This window comes from Perna viridis, chromosome 15, assembly GCF_037379345.1.
Source record: "Perna viridis isolate PV_CMFRI_1.1 ecotype Kerala chromosome 15, ASM3737934v1, whole genome shotgun sequence".
Lineage (NCBI taxonomy): Eukaryota > Metazoa > Mollusca > Bivalvia > Mytilida > Mytilidae > Perna > Perna viridis.
This window is the reverse complement of record NC_142459.1, coordinates 12,024,212-12,044,162: the sequence shown is the minus strand read 5'-3', so window position 1 is coordinate 12,044,162 and position 19,951 is coordinate 12,024,212. Positions and strand designations below refer to the sequence as shown.

General features: G+C 34.6%; 2 protein-coding genes across 2 annotated transcripts; both read right to left on the bottom strand.

Annotated features, from left to right (window-relative positions):
- Positions 1-9,999: 9,999 nt before the first annotated feature.
- On the bottom strand, positions 10,000-13,503 carry LOC148596946 (uncharacterized). The gene is made up of 2 exons (XM_088564406.1): positions 13,197-13,503; positions 10,000-10,291 (listed from the first exon to the last, which is right to left on the bottom strand). The coding sequence occupies exons 1-2, from the start codon at positions 13,399-13,401 to the stop codon at positions 10,035-10,037; spliced, it is 462 nt and encodes a 153-aa protein (XP_088420532.1). The 5' UTR covers positions 13,402-13,503; the 3' UTR covers positions 10,000-10,034.
- A 1,964-nt stretch (positions 13,504-15,467) lies between these two features.
- Positions 15,468-18,039, bottom strand: LOC148596945 (uncharacterized). Its single transcript, XM_088564349.1, has 3 exons — positions 17,692-18,039; positions 16,240-16,533; positions 15,468-15,601 (listed from the first exon to the last, which is right to left on the bottom strand). Exons 1-3 carry the CDS (start codon positions 17,960-17,962, stop codon positions 15,468-15,470), a joined length of 699 nt encoding a protein of 232 aa, XP_088420475.1. The 5' UTR covers positions 17,963-18,039.
- Positions 18,040-19,951: the final 1,912 nt, after the last annotated feature.

The following is a 19,951-nucleotide window of genomic DNA, read 5'->3' as shown; positions in this document are numbered from 1 at the left end:
TGCGCTTTAAATTATGCCCAATATCACTCAATCCCTGTCTGTTGCTAACGATTTTTTCTAAAGAGGCAAATATTGATGCTATTATATTCGTCGTTACTTGTGCTGGAAATACCTGATTTATTGTTTTGACTGTGTGCATTTGGTAATTCTCGATAAATTTTTCAACTACGGAACGCAGATGTTGCGGCATTTGGCAATGATTCTTGATTTCAAGAAGTAATTTAGAATTGAACATTTTGTAGACCAATAATTTTACTATAACCATCATTTTTCCGTCGTACTTCTCTTTACCAAGACTTTGTATGAACCAACTAGCTATATGGTATTGCCCAAATGTAACAGCCGAATTAATGCATTGCAAAACAGAAAATCTATCAGAATTTTTAAAATTCGTCTTGAAAAGCAACAGAACATTCTGTAAACTGCTTTGAGAACATGCTTTCAAAAGCAGTGAAAATTTGCTTTTGTGCGATGAAGCATACAGTTTCAATATCTGAGTTAAAGAAAGTGGTGAATGTTTAAGACATGTTTCTATTATCATTTCTTGTAAATCTTGTTGTGCAGTATTCATTAAAATATCTAAAATATTTATATTTAAAGCGTTTTTCTTGGCTAGGCAGTCAAACAGACATTCAAAGTTCAGTTTTGAAACATTCACACAATCCAATATCATCCTGACATTATCATATTTGTGGAAAAGGCTTGCTGAAATCACGGCTGCTTCAATGTCAAACAAGCAATGATCAAAGTCAGACAGCATGGACTTAACAGTGACTGCATCACCATTTCGACTGACAAAACTAAATACGCCATCCATATTCAGTGAAACTGGTTTTAAGAAATTTGAAATTGCAGAAATTACATCTGTTTTTTTTTTCACAATAAGCAATCGCTAAAGCAATCTCTACATATGCAAGCTTTGTACAAAGAATGTCTAAAATAAAACGGAGAGAGTTTTCGTTGTTGTATTTGGATTAACTCAATAAATTGAATCCTGTTATGATATGACTAGGATCCAAGTCAAAAACCTCCAACCACAATGATATTATTTCAACGTCAGAGCCAGCTTCACATGAAGCAATGAACGCCTCTTCAATTTTCAAAATCTCATGATTTTTGTTTTTCAAAACGTATTCGACTAATAAATAATTGTTAGAAATACAAGCGGAAAGTAACACTGTTTCCTATTTTAGACAGTATTTGACGATATTTGGGTACCTAAACGAATCTAAGCTTTGTCCTACTATAATTCTAAGTAAGTGAATATTATTTGTTGCATTGCACTGTTCTTTTAGGATATTTCGTAACTTTGAGATGGCGAACTCACTTGATATATCCTTTAAAATCTTCGACAACGGCAGTTTTGGTGTCAAAACGTGAGAGAGGAGACATTTAATTTGTTCTGTTTCAGTTATAGATAAAAATCTAGACGAAAACGTAAATTTTGTTAAGAGCTGATTATGAATCAACAAACATTTTGTTTGTTTTTATTTTGTAGCATGTTTTGCCGCTGTGAACGTATAATTCCGCTCAATTCTCAATACCTATCGATAAAGTGATTCACAAATGACTCAGCAAACTGGTACTTTAAACTTAAAACTTCACTGTTCATTTTACGAACAAAGGAAGATATACTTTGATGTTTATATCCATAAATGGCTGGTTTGTTGACATATCAATCGACAGACGCCTTGAATTTGCTTACAATCATTGATGTCAAGATCTAACATGTATTTAATAAGCAGTGCTAGCATCTGATGGTCCTGATCTTCCTCTGCGATGCATAAGAGCTTTGCAAAATCAAAATACTTCCTGTCAAATGTTTCGATAATGTACCTGCAGTAATAGTAATATTTCTTCTCATTGATTTTTTGTGATGTAATAAATCATCAAAACGACAGCCTAAGTCATGATATCTGTTAATTTCGTCTTTGTCTGCTCGCCAACGTAGAATTCTTTTGGGTACTTGTACTGTTTTATCTTTTAATTCTGTAAAAATTGATTATAATTAAAAATATATAAATTGTGACGTCGTTTAGTTCACCGTGAGTATGAAAAATAAAGAAGTACAAAATTCAACTGGATATATATATTGTTTATTTTCTATATTGTCAAATAGTTGCAATTTAAGATGAAGTCAATCCAATTTTTGCAGTCACTTCGACCAAGTGGCCACCAAGTACGGGCGCCGAATGGGACTCTTGTGATTTTAATACAGACAAAAGTGAGTTTTGTTCAACAAAAATGAGTTCATATTAACAAAATTTATAACATCCTACAAATTTAAATTTTGTCATACAAAGTTATCTTTCAATGGATAAAAGTTTCTTTTGTCATAACAAAATTTATTCTTGTATCACAGACTTTTCTTTTGTTACCTTATTTGAAAAACAATAATCAATTTTGTATGCAAATTAGTTTAGTTTGAATTCTGTGAACTAATTTGCATACAAAACTGAGAAATATTATGAGAAAATTAAAGTGTGTCAGAAAATTTAATTTTGTGTTTACAAATTGGATTGTGTCATCGCAAAATCACGCAATTGAACACAAAGTTCTCTTTTGTGTCACAGAAGTCAATTTTGTATGCATATCCATAGGATTCTGTAAACTAATTTGCATACAAAGTTGACTTTTGTGTTAAATGTTCACTTTTGTTTCAACAAAAAAAAATGACTTTAATTCAAAAAATCACATGATGCGAACTAATTTAATCAACATTGTATTATTGCGCGTGTTATTTTGATTCTTTGTTGTGAGTTGTGTTTTCGACGTCTTTTTTCTGTGAATTATAATCTTTTATTTAACACTGGAATATTGGTTTCCTTGATTGTCGTATAAAAAATGTCGACAGACGAAGTACCTCAAAACATTTTACTTTAATATAGCAAAACATATCTATCGTTAAAGTATTCTATTAACTATTACGTATAGAAAACATCGGAAATCTTACCTAATGGTTCAAACCCTTTTTCAATTTTATATTTTAAGCACAGTTAAATCTGATAAATACCGAGTGGATACATGCACTATATTTTTGTTATTCGTTTCAGGATGTTCATCAATCTAAAAGGAAACATGTAAAACACTAATATATTAAACTAGCAAATGTGTAAACAAAATTCAATATTGTTATAGATATATAAGCACCCACTAACTTGGTATGTATAGACATGTGTACTTTACTGAGAATGTAAATGTGTACCCTTCTAGTACATCTGCTGTATATTTTTCCTTGTTAAAATATACTGAGTGCCAATGAAAACATAACACTTACATTTCTTTAGATACGTATTCATTCAAAAATTTAACACTTTAACGGACAATCAATTTTGTAAATTAAACATCTTTAGCAAATTATCACAGTCCGCTCGATTTAAAAGCAAATGAAGGACGGTGGTCACGGCACCATTCCCATAAGCACTCTACAGATGCAAACTCAGTGTCAATATCTGATGTGTTCATCGTTTGCTGAAACACAAGACCTGCATCTTCGCGGCATTGACCTTATCAGGCGTTAAACACGAGCTTGAGGAATGCTTCTCCAATCATCTTGAAGTGCAGCTTCAAGTTGGAGCTACGTGAATGGCTGTGGCTGACAGCACCTTACAGCACGTCCAACCTGGTCTAACAAGTGTTTGATGGGACTCTAATCTGGAGAAAAAGCTAGCCACGGGAGTGTTTGTACATTATTCCTATTCAGAAAGTTCGTAGTGACGCGTGCTATGTAAGCACATGCACGTCCTGCTGTGAAATGTCCAATCCTGATGTCTAAGAAAGAACGATTGATTGATTGATTGATTGGGGTTTAACGCCCGAACAGCAATATTGCAGCTATATTCAGGCGATTACTATGAAATATGATAAAATGAACATGAAATAATGATGATGAAATGAACATGAAATGATGATGATGAAATACGAAAGAACGACATGACTGTGGTTCGTAATACATTTTCAAAGTAGCGCTGAGCTGTTCAATTGCTATAATTACTAAAATTGGAGGTTCTGTAGTTCACGGAAATGCCACCCCACACCATGACACTGCGTTAACCTTTCCGTCTCCAAATCCGAATATGTCCATCACTATGACAAAGATGAAATCTGGATTAATCCGTGAACAGAACGAATGCCTATTGCCTATGAGCCTACCGTTGGCGCTGCTGTCCATAAAAGACTATTCCGACGTCGTTGAGGAGTCAACATGTTTCCAAGGAATGACCTACGTGCCTTAAGACCATAGTTCGGTAAACGGCGCCGTACAGTACTGGCTCCAATGCGTCTGCCATGGATGCCGATTGTTCTACAATGTATGAGCGTTTCCCACTGCTGTTGTGAAACGGTCCCTTAGATGCTACAGACGAATGATACTATCTTTTCTGTCTACAAGGACGTGGCCGATCGTTCAAAGATCTAGTTTGTTAAAAATGCTGAACCAACCTGGTAATTATTGAAGGCGAACGGTACATTCATCAGGCAATTTCACGACTGGAAAGTCCTCCTGCAACCATACAACTTATTGCTGCCGTTTTTCTGTGCGCATGTGTGGAAAAAAATGACGGACTCTCCGATAAACAAAGGGAAAAAAATATTGTGAAAGCTTTTATAATGAACTTTTTAGTGTTTTCTATCATTTCTGATATCTGTGGATCTTAATGGGACCAAAGTTTAAGCCAAATGAAGCCAAGAAAATTCGTAAAAGAAAAAAAAAAACAGGGTAATGTCAGCGATGAAAAACCAAATAAGAAATCGAATAGTGCTCACCAAACCCACTCAACTAAACCACATGTAAATAAACCCGAAAAGATCAATACACAAACTAACGAAATGTCCAGCCCCAACCCAGCAATGCTTGATTCTACAATCCCACAACAGCAGTATATACCACAATTCCAGCAATTCCAACAGCTGCCTGTCCCGCCTCGAATACCTCCTCCAAATTATCATCAGTCGCCCACCTGTCCGTGTGTCGGTTTCTATACTAGTACACCACACAGTTTGATACCGCCTATGCAACAAAATTACTTTCAGACCGATGCAAGAGATACAGACACAAAACTAGACAATTTATATATGAAACTCAACGAAATTTGTGATAAACTGTCGGCCATTGATTCACTCACAGAAAAACTTACCTCGTTTGACAAGACCGTTAAAAATCTGACGACAACTGTTGGAAATGTTACCGAAATAGTAGACGATATAAAGAAGGGTATGAATTTCATCAACGAAACGTTTGAATATAGTAAATCCGAAGTCCGAGAAATAAAATCTTTACTAACAGAAATTAAAGCAGATAATTTTGAAATGTGCAAAAACATGGGTCAATTGAAAACTGATTTACAAGAACTTCACAATAGACACATTGACCTTCAAACACGATCAATGCGGGAAAATCTCATTTTTACCGGAATTCCCATGCCGAACAAATATGAATCTTCTGATGACACCGAAAAAGTACTTGACGATTTAATGTTTAGACAATTGAAAATGGATGAATTAGGGGCTTATCATAGAGCGCACAGATTCGGAAAAGAATACGAGGTTAAAGATCGAAGCGGAAATGTTAAGTATACGACAAAATCAATTGTTTGCCGATTTCAAAACTTTAAGGAGCGAGAGCGTGTCCGAAAATCCGCAAAAGAGCTTAAGGGAACCGTCTACGGAATAAGTGAACAATTTCCGAAAGAAGTAAACGATAAACGGAAAGAATTATGGCCACAATTTCAAGAAGCTAGATGTCAAAATAAGAAGGCTCATTTTAAACGAGATAGATTATATGTTGCTGGCAAGGAAGCTTTCGAATGGAAACAAATGACATTAATGGTGACAACCTGCGACAACAATATGAAGGCTAAGGAGCACGACCGAAAACTAGAGACTCTGGACGACCCCATCATCAGTCATATTAGGACAACCATGGAGAGCGATCAACCTTAACCGAAGATCAGACGATCAATATTGAACAGTCTAGTACCTCAACAATAGATCCTAATTTTGTAAATAAAAACAGTCATAACAGTGTTAACATTTTGTCATTGAATGTATGTGGACTTAAAAGTAGATTGAAATATCCTGAATTAAGGTCATTGTTAAAAGAATTTGATGTATTGTGTTTTACCGAAACACGACTTGATCGAATGCGATGACTTTATATTTAAATTTAAAAATAGCCATAAAATTTCACTACATAGATCAGGCGGTTTAGCCTTGGGTTATAAAAATACTTTGAAAAATATATTAAAGTTTTAGAATCTGAATCAGATTTTGTCTTATGGTTTCAAGTAGATAAAACTGTTTATGGTTTAGAAGAAAATATAATTTTTGGTATTGTATATATACCACCCATTAATACGAAATATGCATCGGATGATGCGTTTGATGAAATAGAAGTTGAATTTCCACGTTTTCGCCAAAAAACAGACAATATTTTCCTTCTTGGAGATTTTAATAGTAGAACGGCAAGTTTAAAAGATTTGTATGATGATATTGGATATTTTTATATTGATAACAATACGGAAATAGATATTGATTATACTTATGTTTCAAAATTAGATTTGCTAAATTTATCAAGGATTAGAAATAATCCCGATTTAGTTATACATACATACGGTAGAAAATTTTTATATTGAATGGTAGAATAGGTCAGGACATAGTCGGTCGAGTCACAACAAAACATGACAGCGTAATAGATTATATTGTGTGTACATCAAGTATGTTAGAATGTATCAATGATTTCGAAGTTTTAGATTTTTCAAGTTTATTTTCAGATGTTCATTCTCCTTTATGTTTAGAAATAAATATTGCTCAGTCAAAGTTTAATCATACTATACAGGACAATCAAGGTTCCGGAGTGAGAATTAAGAAATGGAATCCTGAAAATGTTAATTGTTTTCAGAGTAATTTAAATCAGCAAAAAATTAATTCTCTTCTTACATTTTACCAAGTGATAATTTAGATGATGTACCAAAGCATGAAATAGAACGGTTCTCAAATGAAATAACGAATATTTTACTAGATTGTGCAAGAAATACTTGTGGGGTGAGTAATTTTGAACATAACTCAAAGAAAAAAATTAAACATGACAAATTATGGTTTAACTCAGATTGTCATAAAGCTCCAAAAGAATTTAGAAAAGCTAATCGACTTTTTAAACATTATGGATCAAACTTATTTAAAGAAAGATTAAGACAAATTGAGAAATTTTATAAAGATATTATGAATAAGAGTATAGATAAAAATAATGAAGAACTAAGACAGAAAATGAAATGTATGAAAAGTGAAAATCCAAAAGAGTTTTGGAATTTTTTTAATAAAAGGGAATATGCAGGAAAAAGCGATATAAGTATTGAAGTTTTGTTTGACTTTTTCAAAGATTTGAATAAGAATAATCACACCGATGATTATGACATTGATAGTAGATTAAATTTAGAATCCATTAATGAGACTCTTAATAGCATTATTACTAGAGATGAGATTTTATCTGCAGTAAAAAAAGGCGAAGAATAACAAATCGCAAGAAGAAGACAAAATTATTAATGAATATATAGCTTCGTCCTTGGACATTATGATAGAAGTTTATGAAAAATTCTTCAATATAATTTTCGACACAGGTATTCTGCCGGAGGCCTGGTTGATAGGGAATATAATACCTATTTACAAGAACAAAGAACTACTTTAGAGGCTAAAAATTATAGGCCTATTACTTTATTGTCTTGTCTAGGTAAGATTTTTACGTCGATTCTTAATCAAAGATTGAGTAATTTTAAAGAAGAATTAAGTATTTTAAATGAAAATCAGGCAGGCTTCCGGCAAGGATATTCAACTACTGACCATATTTTCTCATTATATGCATTGTTTGATCTACTTCGTCTTAGAGGAAAGAGATTGTTTGTTCCTTTTGTAGATTTCGAAAAAGCTTTCGATTTCGTGCATAGAAATTATCTATCTCCTCTCCTCTTTTCACTATACCTAAATGATTTAGAACAGTATTTGGAAAACTCGAATCTGGATGATCTAAAGTCCATTAGCACAGATGTTGATATAGTGTTGAATTTATATTTTAAATTATTTCTACTTTTATGTGCAGATGACGCTGTATTGCTTGCAGAGTCAAGCACTGATAAAACTAAAGTAATGGTATTTTCCAAAGGTAAAGTTTCAAAAAATTTAAGTTTTATACAAATGGATGAGAATTGGAAATAGTTAAACAATATAAATATCTTGGTATCATTTTTTCTAGTAATGGTTCATTTCTTGCAACAAGAAAATACCTCAGAGAACAAGTATGAAAGCGTTGTACTCCGTGAAAATGCAGAATTAATAATTTATCAATAAGTTGTCAACTTGATATGTTTGACAAGGCAATTTCTCCTATATTATTGTATGGAAGTGAAATATGGGGCTTTGAAAATAATAAATAATAAATATAATTGAAAAAATATAGTTGTACCTTTGCAAACACATTTTAAGACAAAAACAGTCAACTCCTAATTATATGGTATACGGAGAGCTTAGTCAATATCCACTATCTATTAAAATCAAGTTGAGAATAGTAGATTTTTGGATTCGGTTAAATAACAGTGAGAATAAGATATCGTCTATTCTTTGTAGATTACTCTACATATATTAAATGAATTACGGGTATGAAAACAATTGGGTTTGTTATATTAAAAGTATTTTTGATAATTGCGGAATGAGCAATATCTGGCAAAATACACAACTGTATGCAAAAGAATGGATAATTGAGTCACTTAAGCAAAAATCAAAGGATCGATGTGGAAATGATCGACTACCTGTGGAGGTGGGCAGATGGCAGAATATTCCACGTGAAGAGAGATCCTGTCACCTGTGTGGCCCAACTGATATAGGCGACGAGTTCCACTTCATTATGTCATGTGATGCTTTTAAAAATGAGCGTCGTAAATATTTGTCTACAGATTATCTTACTCGTATTTATATTTTAAATTTTTGTCGTATCATGTCATCAGAAAACATTGTTGTGGTTGAAAAATTATGTAAAGTAATCAAATGTATTTCGTCGAAAGTAGCACCTCCTGGTTAACATATTATATTGTATGTATTGTATGTATTTCCACACATGCAGCAGTAACTGCATATATTATATTATTTTGTTATCTTCTCTATAACTATGTTCAGTTTATGAGAATAAAGATATCTATCTATCTATCTATCTATCTGAAAGCCTGGTCTTTGACAGATATACAGAAAAGCGGCTGAATGCAAGCTTTTAAAAAAGTCACTTACAAAATCAACCGTGCGTGCATTGGGGCCAAATTTTCGTGCTCGTGGAAAAAATAGAGTGGTGACTTGAACAGGTGTTTAAAAATAATTCATGCAAATCATTATTGATTTGGCATTTTGTTATCAGTTCTGAACAAATACAGTTAACCCGACACGCTCAGTCGGATCTGTATTTTGCTTGTTCAATGGAACAGAAGCCGGCAATTAGGCATATCACCCCACTCGGATATATTCTGACTCAACCAGTCATTATTCCATTCTGAAAATACCATGTGCTTGGTGGGGATTTAAGCAGTGACGAAACGAAAGACAGAGAATACGGAACCTGGATCCAATTTGAAACATATATTTCAGTGTCTTGTACTTAAATTAGTTTCTAGTGTGAACAAATAAGAGCGCCAGGATTTGATAATATTTTTCAGTTGTGGCATATCGTCTAGACTCCTCTTGTTAGTCGCCCTAATTTCATTGCAATTATCTCAATTCTTGGTGTTTTCATTTTATTTTGTATCAATATATTACAATAGAAGTTAATTTTAAGATTTCAAAATAAACACTCCTCTACATTTGCATTCCTGTTCATACTGGTTAAATGAAAAAAAAAAAACACATCTTGTGTTTGATTAGCAAACGATGAAAGATGAAATTATTAAACCAAATAAAACAACACAACACAAAAGAAGCATATGACAAAAAATGTCATCGTTTTATCAGATTGTATTTAAAGTGAAATATTTCTTAGAATTTTTCAACTCACAGATACATCCACTCTATACAGTTACGTCATATCTCAGAGGAGGTGGAAGAACCGTAAGCCTGTCTAAATTCACCGTGCTCGATTTAATGACACGTCCGGTTAAGTTCACTCTGTCTACAACGTCGGCCAATTGGGTACACTCGGTATAAAATCGATCTCCTAACGGAACTAATGGTTCATCTACGTTGACCGTCAAGTTTATTTTCCTAGGAAAAGGTAAATCTGTGTCAACGATGTCTTCGTCATTAAGATGCTCCATGCCTTCATCATCTGAAAGAAAAAGCAGAAGGGTTTCAGAGTGGTCCGATTGTAAGAGTTTCCGAATAATTTCTTACAATGATAAAGCTTAACCTTACCAAGTGTAGTTATATTAAAGATTAAAGGCTTTATACTAATAAATAAGCATATCAGAATCCCCATGGGGACCAATTGTGCACCATTTATGACGGACCTCTTTCTGTAATGTTACGAATCACAATTTATGGCTAGAATGAATAAAGACCCTTCCATACAACATTTGGTAGAAAAATTAAATCACACCTTTAGATATTTGGACAATATATTAGCTCTTAACAACGATGACTTCAATATTTATTTTAAAGATACAAATGTATATCCTCTAGAACTGTCTTTGAATAATGTTTTGTTTGTTTGTTGAGGTTTAACGCCCTAGCAGCAATATTTCAGCTATGTTCAGGAGATGAAAATGAAGTGGATGATAAAATGAACATGAAATGATGATGAAATGAAAAATGGGATGGGACACAAGGATAATGGGGTACTGGAAATAGGGGAAGGGGGTAGGGTCGGGCAATTTAGCCTCATGTGGCGGAGTCCTATGGTTCTTACTCCGGGAGAATACCGCAGTAGGGTTCTTTAACGTGCGAGGAACGTGGCATCTTTCCCAACACGGTGCACCACTATGGTTTGCGGTCAGGTTTTCCGTATTATAGCCTGAAAACCCCAGCATGTAACACGCCAGGGGTACCCCATTCCACCACCTGGGGCACACAACCCAGTTGCTCTATGGGCAGAGCGCCCTAGCCCCCGGCTAGGGTTCTGAGCACTATTCAGTGGCCTTTTACGACAAGCTTAGCGCTGCTGCAGGCCTATTCTTTTGACACCCGGACCTGAATAAATAATGTTCGTTTCTTGTTCATAGAATTTATATCGATAATTTAAAACTATAATTTACAACAAAAGAGGATGATTTCTCATTCCCTATTGTCAACTTTCGGTTTTTAGATGGTGACGGCCCCTATCACCATCATATTTTGGCGAAAGAAATCTTTATATGACCGAGAAGTTGCTACACCAGAGCTTTCGATATCACGGGCTCATAAAAACATTTACAAATTTTTTTCATCCGATACAGGGAACCCACTCTCCGATACAGATGTGCTTGTGGAGGATTGATGCGTGCGGGTTTCTCTCACCCTTTGTTTTACGTTGATATTCTACACGGGGCGAAGAGGGCGCGATACTCGCCCAAAAGCTTGGCTGGACTGTTGTATGGTGTAACTGTGGTATTGTTGTCGTTTCGTTTGGAATGGCGTTTTTGGTATTAGCATTGGTTCGCTTATGGGGTCTTTGCATGGAGATTAAAACGCTACAAATGTATATTTGAAGGGTGTTTTTGGCATGACGTAGGTTGTGTCCTTATTGTATGACTTATGATGTACCGTGGTTGTCAACCCCACATTGAAAGAATTGGGATTGATTAAATATTCGATGGGTCATAACTTTTTGTAGGTTTAAACTGGTCTGGAGCAGGCATGTCAGTTAACTGCTAGTAGTCCTTAGTTTGTACATTTGTGTAATTTATATTCAGTTTCTTTATTTCAGTTGTAACAAGGGTTGCATACCTTTTTCAACTGATTTTAGGTGTGTTCAACTGTGTAATATTTGTTCCACAGTAGCCAGATTTTAAAGGTGTTCAAAACTATTATCGGATTGGTCAAATTCTGGACCGATTCTTCCCCCTAGTGCCTCCCAGGCTTTTCTATTGCAGGGTTTGACACTAACTTCATTTGTTTCGTAGTCAACAGGATTACTTTAGACGTAAAATAGACGTAAATTCAACCAACGGAAATATGCGAGATATCCCCCCCCCCAAAAAAAAAACAAAAAAATAAAACAAAAACAAAAAAAAAACACACACACACTGCGCATCTGCGTTTAAACTTCAAATAAACACATCTAACTGCATACGCAATTTCCTTTATACGTCACTTCCGGTAGAACAATTCCGAGCCATTCGTATTTCAAGTCGCTCCGTCCCTATAAAGCACTCAGCATGTTATAATGTCTTGATGAACCTTTCCTCGGTGCCCACCTCTCCAAAGCCACTTGTTTACATATAAATTCACTACATTAAAAAACACATTCTTGAAAATCTGCAAGACTAGTCTGCAGTAATCTATAATGTTGTTTTTCGGGTCTTATGGGGGATATACGTTATTTTATTGTTTCTGTTTATCTCGACTTCAAATTTTCTTTACTGTTGGGAACTCGCTTACGCAGGTGTTACTTTGCAAGGGACAGGGACTCGGCGGGAGGGACCTTAAACAAACCAAATTCAATTTATAGTTCACCTCTTTACTCTGGTCACCAGCTAAGTCAATATATACAATAATAATGATTAATAAAGTTACTAGAATAAAGATTATACATAATTCAAATTATCTTTAAACATTAAACATAATTAAACATTAATAAGGACACAAACTTTAAGCAGTGTTTTATTCTCTGAAGTACTTATTTCCAAATATTAATAACTAAGTTAAATACAGCTTTGTCTTGGTTAAGATTAGCTTATTTAAAGAAATACCTTTATCTTTAAAAAATGAATGCTTTTACAAAACAAATTATATTAAAATCATCCGTAATAAATACGCACCTTAAACAAACCAAGTTCAATCTATAGTTCACATCTTTACTCTTGTCACCAGCTAAGTGACAAAAGTGCCTTTCTTCGAACTTAGATCGTGAACTGGTCAGGTGCCTTAAGACAAAGTGTACATTGTCCAAAATATTGAATATCCGTACTAAAACTTTCCAACTAGTAATTTATTTCCTAAAGAAGTATAAGTCAATAAGAGTTATACTTTTTGCCCTAATGGGCCGTTAATTGTTTTAATAAAGATGTATATATCTATTGAAACTAATCCATTACCTTCTTCATTTCCAATTTGTGTTGCTGTGACGTCAACATCCCTTACTAATTTTTGTTCAGTACAGTCCAGAACTGTAAGTATGAAATTAGCAATCTCCAAACTAAACTTGTTCCCTGCTGCCGTCACATTCGTTTTAGTTCTCACTACAAATATTATACTTCCCCTTTTGACATCGATGATTTGCATACCAGGATTTGTTTTCATTTATTTGGTTTAGTCGCTGTTTAATTCTTTCGCCCCTCCTATAACGACGATCCTGTAAAATTCATCATTCGGACCCAAAATTGAAAGTTTAAGTTCAGTGGTCCCAAGCTGGAATAAAGATAAACTAAGTTAATGTAGACGTTTGTAAATTTTATTATGGTGATAACAAATTTACCTATATCATAATCACAAATCGGTTTAGGGATATCATTTTTACCAGCAAAATTGGGACCCTCCTCATTTCTGAAGGGGTCCATTTTTTTCACGTAGCTAGAAAATGAAAACGGGTGATTTTTTCATAAAGAAAATTACAATAAAGAAGGGGTGTCACTTTTTTGTGTGCAGAAATTTAAAAGGGGCATTTTGTCCTGCATTGGAGTGTCTTTACTCCTAGGAAATGTATGTACATGTATGTGAATTTCGATTTTTTTGGAAGGCAGGGGCGGATCCATATACTTTTAAAAGGGGGTGCAAGCCGGGGTTCCTCAGGAAAAAGGGGGGTGCTTGGAATTATTTGTCATTTTTTTGTCGATTTTACACATAAAAATGACAGATTTTCCAACAAAAAGGAGGGGTGCCAACCCCCAGCATCCTCCCCTGGATTCACCACTGGAAGGGGTTATTGTTGTTACTGTAAAAAAAAACCCGTTCCTTCAATGCTCAAATATATGTGTTGCAAGCAAATTATAGATGTACAGAAAAGAGAAGAATTTTGTTGCCTAGCAATACAATTTGTATCTTGTTTAATCTCTTTTTTTTTCAAGTGACAATGACAATGGGATTGACCTTAATTTTCCATTATCATGTTACTAAATGAGTGGGAATGGTTGATAGACTTCAACTTTAATAATGATGCTGATAAAGAAATTGTGTCACAACTGTTTTAGGGAGCAGGGGTCTGGAATCCTTTTATTTAAATATGTTCCAATAGATAAATAATATTTAAATAAAAAACGTATATTTCGTGTAAAGAATATTAAATAAGGGGTGTCATTTTTTTCATCAGGATTAATGGGGATACACATTATTTCTGTTTTCATTGATCAGAGATGAGCCCCCCCCCCACAGCCGATCAAAATATGATGTCATTTATCCGTAAAAATGAAATTAACTACTGTGTTCCAGACTTGGAAATTTACTACATGTACTATTTACAAACTTGGAAAAGGCATTTTCCATATTTTATAGCCAGTCAAACACTTCACTTCCAAAGTGAAAGTGGCTATAACAGTTCCGGTGAGTTTGTGCTATGCACATACAAAAATTACAAGTCAAAATGGGTAAAACGTAAAATTCAGCGAATTTGTTTCATCCCTATCTTATGTTTTATAAATATTGTATAAAAACTCTTCAAGTGCAAAGTTTACATCACTGGGGAATGCACCAGACAATCGGCATACTAAGGCAATATTGTAACTAGTACTATCTTAGAAAAAAGAAAGTCAACGCATAGTCTCGCATTGTTAAAACCTAAATATGTGTGATCACTGTACTATGTTTCGTATTTCAATTATTTTATTGGTTCATAAAGTTAACCATTTCCAATTAATTAAGTGATTGAAAATTTTCCGAACACCAATGCTCCCAGTCGAGCCTTAAATTTCACGGCTGCTATCACATTTATCCAATGAAATGCGAAGTTGTAAACTATATATCGGTTAGGTTGCCATTGTTAAGCATCATGGATGTCACGTGATGTCAAAGCGAACTCCATATCGACTACGTAGGGGAAAAAATTTCATTGCATAATTACTTAAATATAGATTGCGTTCATACACGTATTCGTATGCGGTAATTAAGTGTTTCTTATATTTACAACAGTGTAGGTAGGAAGGGGAAATCCTTTATTAAATTTAAAAGCGTTTTTTTTTTCATTTTTGAAGCAAAAGTATAAAAAAACCAATCTGTTTCTCTATGTCAGGTTCGTTATAAGTGCAATCCCGTTTGCGAAAGCATGGATATAACCGAGCGTCTTCATTTCTCTTAAAACCAGTTTTATTTTCGTTGGTTCTTGTTAACTTTTAGTCATTTAATACTGCAGTCTAGGGCCTTCTTAAGTCATATTTCTACAGTATGACCCATGTGTAATGTTTATACTTTCTGCAACCAGCAGTCTTAGTTTTGTCCAGGGCAATTTCTACAGCACGCCCTTCGTAAATGTTTATCTTATGACCTTGACCGTCGTAATCTGATCGCTTCACTGGAAGGTAAAACATCGGGAATCATTGTGACATTTAGTTAATATATAAATCTACATTAATGTTTCTAGGAATAATTTAGTGCGTGACGATATGAGGAGAGTACCGGAATATAATATCATTACCCATGCGTGACCTCAATCTCATCTGCATAACTAAAAGCTAGAATGTATCTCGGTGACCTTATCCTAAATCTGTGAAAACGAACTCGGACGCAGGCCTAGGGAAATTTGCGGATGCAGACATTCTAAAAAGGAGGGCACAGCTTGGCCTTAGAGTGGCCCGTTCCAGTAATTTTCAGTAATTGTCTTTAAAAGCAACCAGTTTTCGAGCTAACGGAGTAGTCCAATGGATTAGCCTATTGGAAACGTGAAAACACAGTAGATTGGTAAATTAGCATTAATGAATTTCCGTCATACTCAAAGGAGTGGAAGTGCCAATTTTTAGCTCTGTCTCGTCGCATAGTTATATATATATATATACTGAGAATAAGATTAACTCCTGGAATATTGAACAAGTATTTCTTTCAGGCAATGAACGTATTTGTTTTGTTGCAAAATTCGTACTTTTCAGTTATATTCAAATGAACCATAATAACATTAATTTTATGTTGATTTAATGTCAAGACGTCTGTACTTACGAATTAAGTTTTCTATTGCTAAGGCCTGTTTCACATAATCGTTCTCTTCCTCATCTGAAATTGTTGCCGTTTCCATTTTTGTAATAGCTTCTTTGAACAGATCTGACTCCTTCTTCAGGTACTTGTCAACTCGCTGACCAACAGCTTTAAAGTTTGTAAAAAATTGTTCGAGCTGCTCCTCCGGGATCTCAGCCCGAGGGTTGTGTGTCAGGGCGTTTCTTGCTAACCTCATTCTAAGAATGTCATCAGAGATTGTCACACTCTCGTTTGCTGGTGGTTTGCTCCATCCAAGGACTGAAAGGCAATCAAGGTTTATATTACTCCAGGCCCAAATTTCATAGGACCACCCCCCTTAAAATGCAACATTCGTTTTGCATGAAATCTTGAATTTTATTTACAAGTATACCCCTAAAATCGTCCTTCCTCGCTTTGCTCTGCCTAAGATTCTATTTATATATCCTACATAAAATCTGGAATCCCCCTGTACCTTCTCGAGAGTTACCGATTTTGAAGGAACCAAATAGGCAATGACGCGCCTACCAAATTTGCAGGTCTTAATTCAACACTTCTCAAACACTTTAAACATAAATGACAGTGAGATGACATATAAATCATACGACATTTTAAAATTAGCAAATTATGGTATTTTACTTCAACCTGATGTTTTCTAATAAATCGAGAGTTTGATAATAAACACCTCGCCTTTGTTGTATTTGAAAAGCTGTTATGAATTTCGATATCATTCTCTGACTACATCATGTTATTTAAGGAGGTATACCTAGTGTAAGAAACATAACTCTTGAAATCAGTGATATGTTTGTATCATATTCAATTTCATTGAAGCCTTTCAAGCTTTCATTTGAAAAAAATGAAATCAATCCAAGTTACTTTGATGGTTACGTGAGATTGATATAAAAAGCCTAAATACAAACGCTCCAATGATTTGTAAGAGTTCAGTCCCTTACCTTAGGTCTACCTTCTTAAGCAGCAATCTATAATATTTATATAAAATTAGACAGAAGGTGGTTCATGCATGTGAAAAACCCACCAGATTCATTTTTATTTATTGTTCAGAAAGAGTTACAGACCATATAACCAGTCTTACCTTTTCATTTAATTGTTGCGCATTTGAGATACAAATTATATAGATTGTACATGAAATTGGCACTTTGTTGGTTTGGTTTTATTTGGTTGATTTGAGTTGTAGATAAATGTATGATTTTATAAAAAGTGCAGATCTGAATGCCGAAACGATTACCATTATGTGAAAGTATAGCTGACATAGACTGAAAAAGCTTCGTGTGTTTGGTGGGTTTTTCTACATCATGAATCACTTTACCATTGGCAGTGTCTGAATATTATAAGGACTGGTACTTAACATATACACTATAGCCCACACTCTTTCCAAAGCACTCTTCCGAAACTTCCTATACTCGACCGTTCTTCCCTTACCTGGGTCCTCTAAGCATTGCTTGAGTATTTTGTACGAGAATCTAAACCCGCATTCATTATAACCCTTATCCGGCAACGACTCTACCATTTTCTTCTCATCTGATGACAGCCTATCGATTGCTTTTGAGTTTCTGATTTGACAGTGGGTCGTCGTTGCTTTTATGGAATCTTTTGCCAATTCTTGCATCATCTTTGTAAACAATTTCACTACAACGAAGGCCTGTCGGGCAAACCGGGTCCTGGCTTCGCTCTTTAGAATTGCTTCGACCATGTCTATTTCTGATTTAACAACCCAATCACTAGAAATATTATACAGGTTTTCTGAATGGACGGGGTGCGAACTGATCACTGATATGATTTCTAGGCTAAGTTGTTAAATCAAAATTGTTTTTTTTTCAAGGGGATGCGATAGCCTCCATCGCACCCCTCTGGCTGCGGCCTTGTATATACTGACATTACTCCAATAAGGTATAAAGCGCGGTAAAGTGGTGGACGACATGGAGTTAGCAATTTTCGAAATGAAATATTGGTCTAGTTATAACAATTTTGTGTCTAACTTTACATCTGCCTTCTTCATAGACAAAATAAATCTAAGTTGACAACACTGACTCCTTACATGTAGTTAATGTTTTGTTGTTTAATCAAAGTTGACAACACTGACTCCTTACATGTAGTTATTGTTTTGTTTAATCTAAGTTGACAACACTGACTCCTTACAGGTAGTTATTGTTTTGTTAAATCAAAGTTGACAACAACACTGACTCCTTACATGTAGTTATTGTTTTGTTGTTTAATCAAAGTTGACAACACTGACTCCTTACATGTAGTTCATGTTTTGTTGTTTAATCAAAGTTGACAACACTGACTCCTTACATATAGTTATTGTTTTGTTTAATCTAAGTTGACAACACTGACTCCTTACATGTAGTTAATGTTTTGTTGTTTAATCTAAGTTGACAACACTGACTCCTTACATGCAGTTTATGTTTTGTTGTTTAATCAAAGTTGACAACACTGACTCCTTACATGTAGTTAATGTTTTGTTGTTAAATCAAAGTTGACAACAACACTGACTCCTTACATGTAGTTATTGTTTTGTTGTTTAATCAAAGTTGACAACACTGACTCCTTACATGTAGTTCATGTTTCGTTGTTTAATCAAAGTTGACAACACTGACTCCTTACATGTAGTTATTGTTTTGTTTAATCTAAGTTGACAACACTGACTCCTTACATGTAGTTAATGTTTTGTTGTTTAATCTAAGTTGACAACACTGACTCCTTACATGTAGTTATTGTTTTGTTTAATCTAAGTTGACAACACTGACTCCTTACATGTAGTTATTGTTTTGTTTAATCTAAGTTAACAACACTGACTCCTTACATGTAGTTATTGTTTTGTTTAATCTAAGTTGACAACACTGACTCCTTACATGTAGTTAATGTTTTGTTGTTTAATCTAAGTTGACAACAACACTGACTCCTTACATGTAGTTAATGTTTTGTTGTTTAATCAAAGTTGACAACACTGACTCCTTACATGTAGTTATTGTTTTGTTGTTTATGCTTTGTTGTTTATGTTTTGTTCTTTACTTTTTGTTTTGATTTTCGCGAACATATCATATCCATGTAACAAAATATGCAATCTAATTAAAAATAGACCTACATATATCAATTTGTCCACGAAATGAGCAAATAAACTTTGTGACAGACTTCACGTGGAATTCTGGTGAGAGAGTAATCAAGGGAACCAAGGTTATAGCGGTAATCAAAAGAATGTAATTCAGGGACAAAGACCAGACATGAAAAACAGACATACACAACAAAGAACATAAAGTAACTAAAATCATACATACAAAGTAACAAAAGTAAATGAGCAACTCGGATTCCACAAAAAAACTGGGAGCATGGACCAGGTGCACCGGTAGGGTAAGCGTCCTCTGCTTTTCTAGAAACACCCGCCGAGTTGCTCAAAAAAAGTCAAGTCCGGGGTAGACAAACGAGGAAAGGTGAACTATTGACCCGTTGAATAAATCAGTTTTCATTGTGCTGATGGATACATCATAACGATCCACGAGTTCATGATGACGACCATAAAACTTCTGTAGTGATGACTTCAATCTTGTAGCAACATAACCCTGTTCCAGAAGCCTATTTGTTAGAGTTCTAGCGCGATACAAAAAGTCTGCGTAGTTTCGGCAAGCTCAGGCATAACGTATGAATTGTGATATGAACACTCCATACGCAGGAGCCGAAGGGA

Excerpts from the sequence above, each read along its gene's own strand:
- LOC148596946 (XM_088564406.1), bottom strand. The coding sequence starts at position 13,401 with ATGAAAACAAATCCTGGTATGCAAATCATCGATGTCAAAAGGGGAAGT. Across the intron at positions 10,292-13,196 it reads ACAAATTGGAAATGAAGAAG|ATGATGAAGGCATGGAGCAT; the intron begins GTAATGGATTAG and ends TTTTTCTTTCAG.
- LOC148596945 (XM_088564349.1), bottom strand. The coding sequence starts at position 17,962 with ATGGTCGAAGCAATTCTAAAGAGCGAAGCCAGGACCCGGTTTGCCCGA. Across the intron at positions 16,534-17,691 it reads GCAATGCTTAGAGGACCCAG|TCCTTGGATGGAGCAAACCA; the intron begins GTAAGGGAAGAA and ends ATTGCCTTTCAG. Across the intron at positions 15,602-16,239 it reads AGCAATAGAAAACTTAATTC|TGAAGCGATCAGATTACGAC; the intron begins GTAAGTACAGAC and ends TTTACCTTCCAG.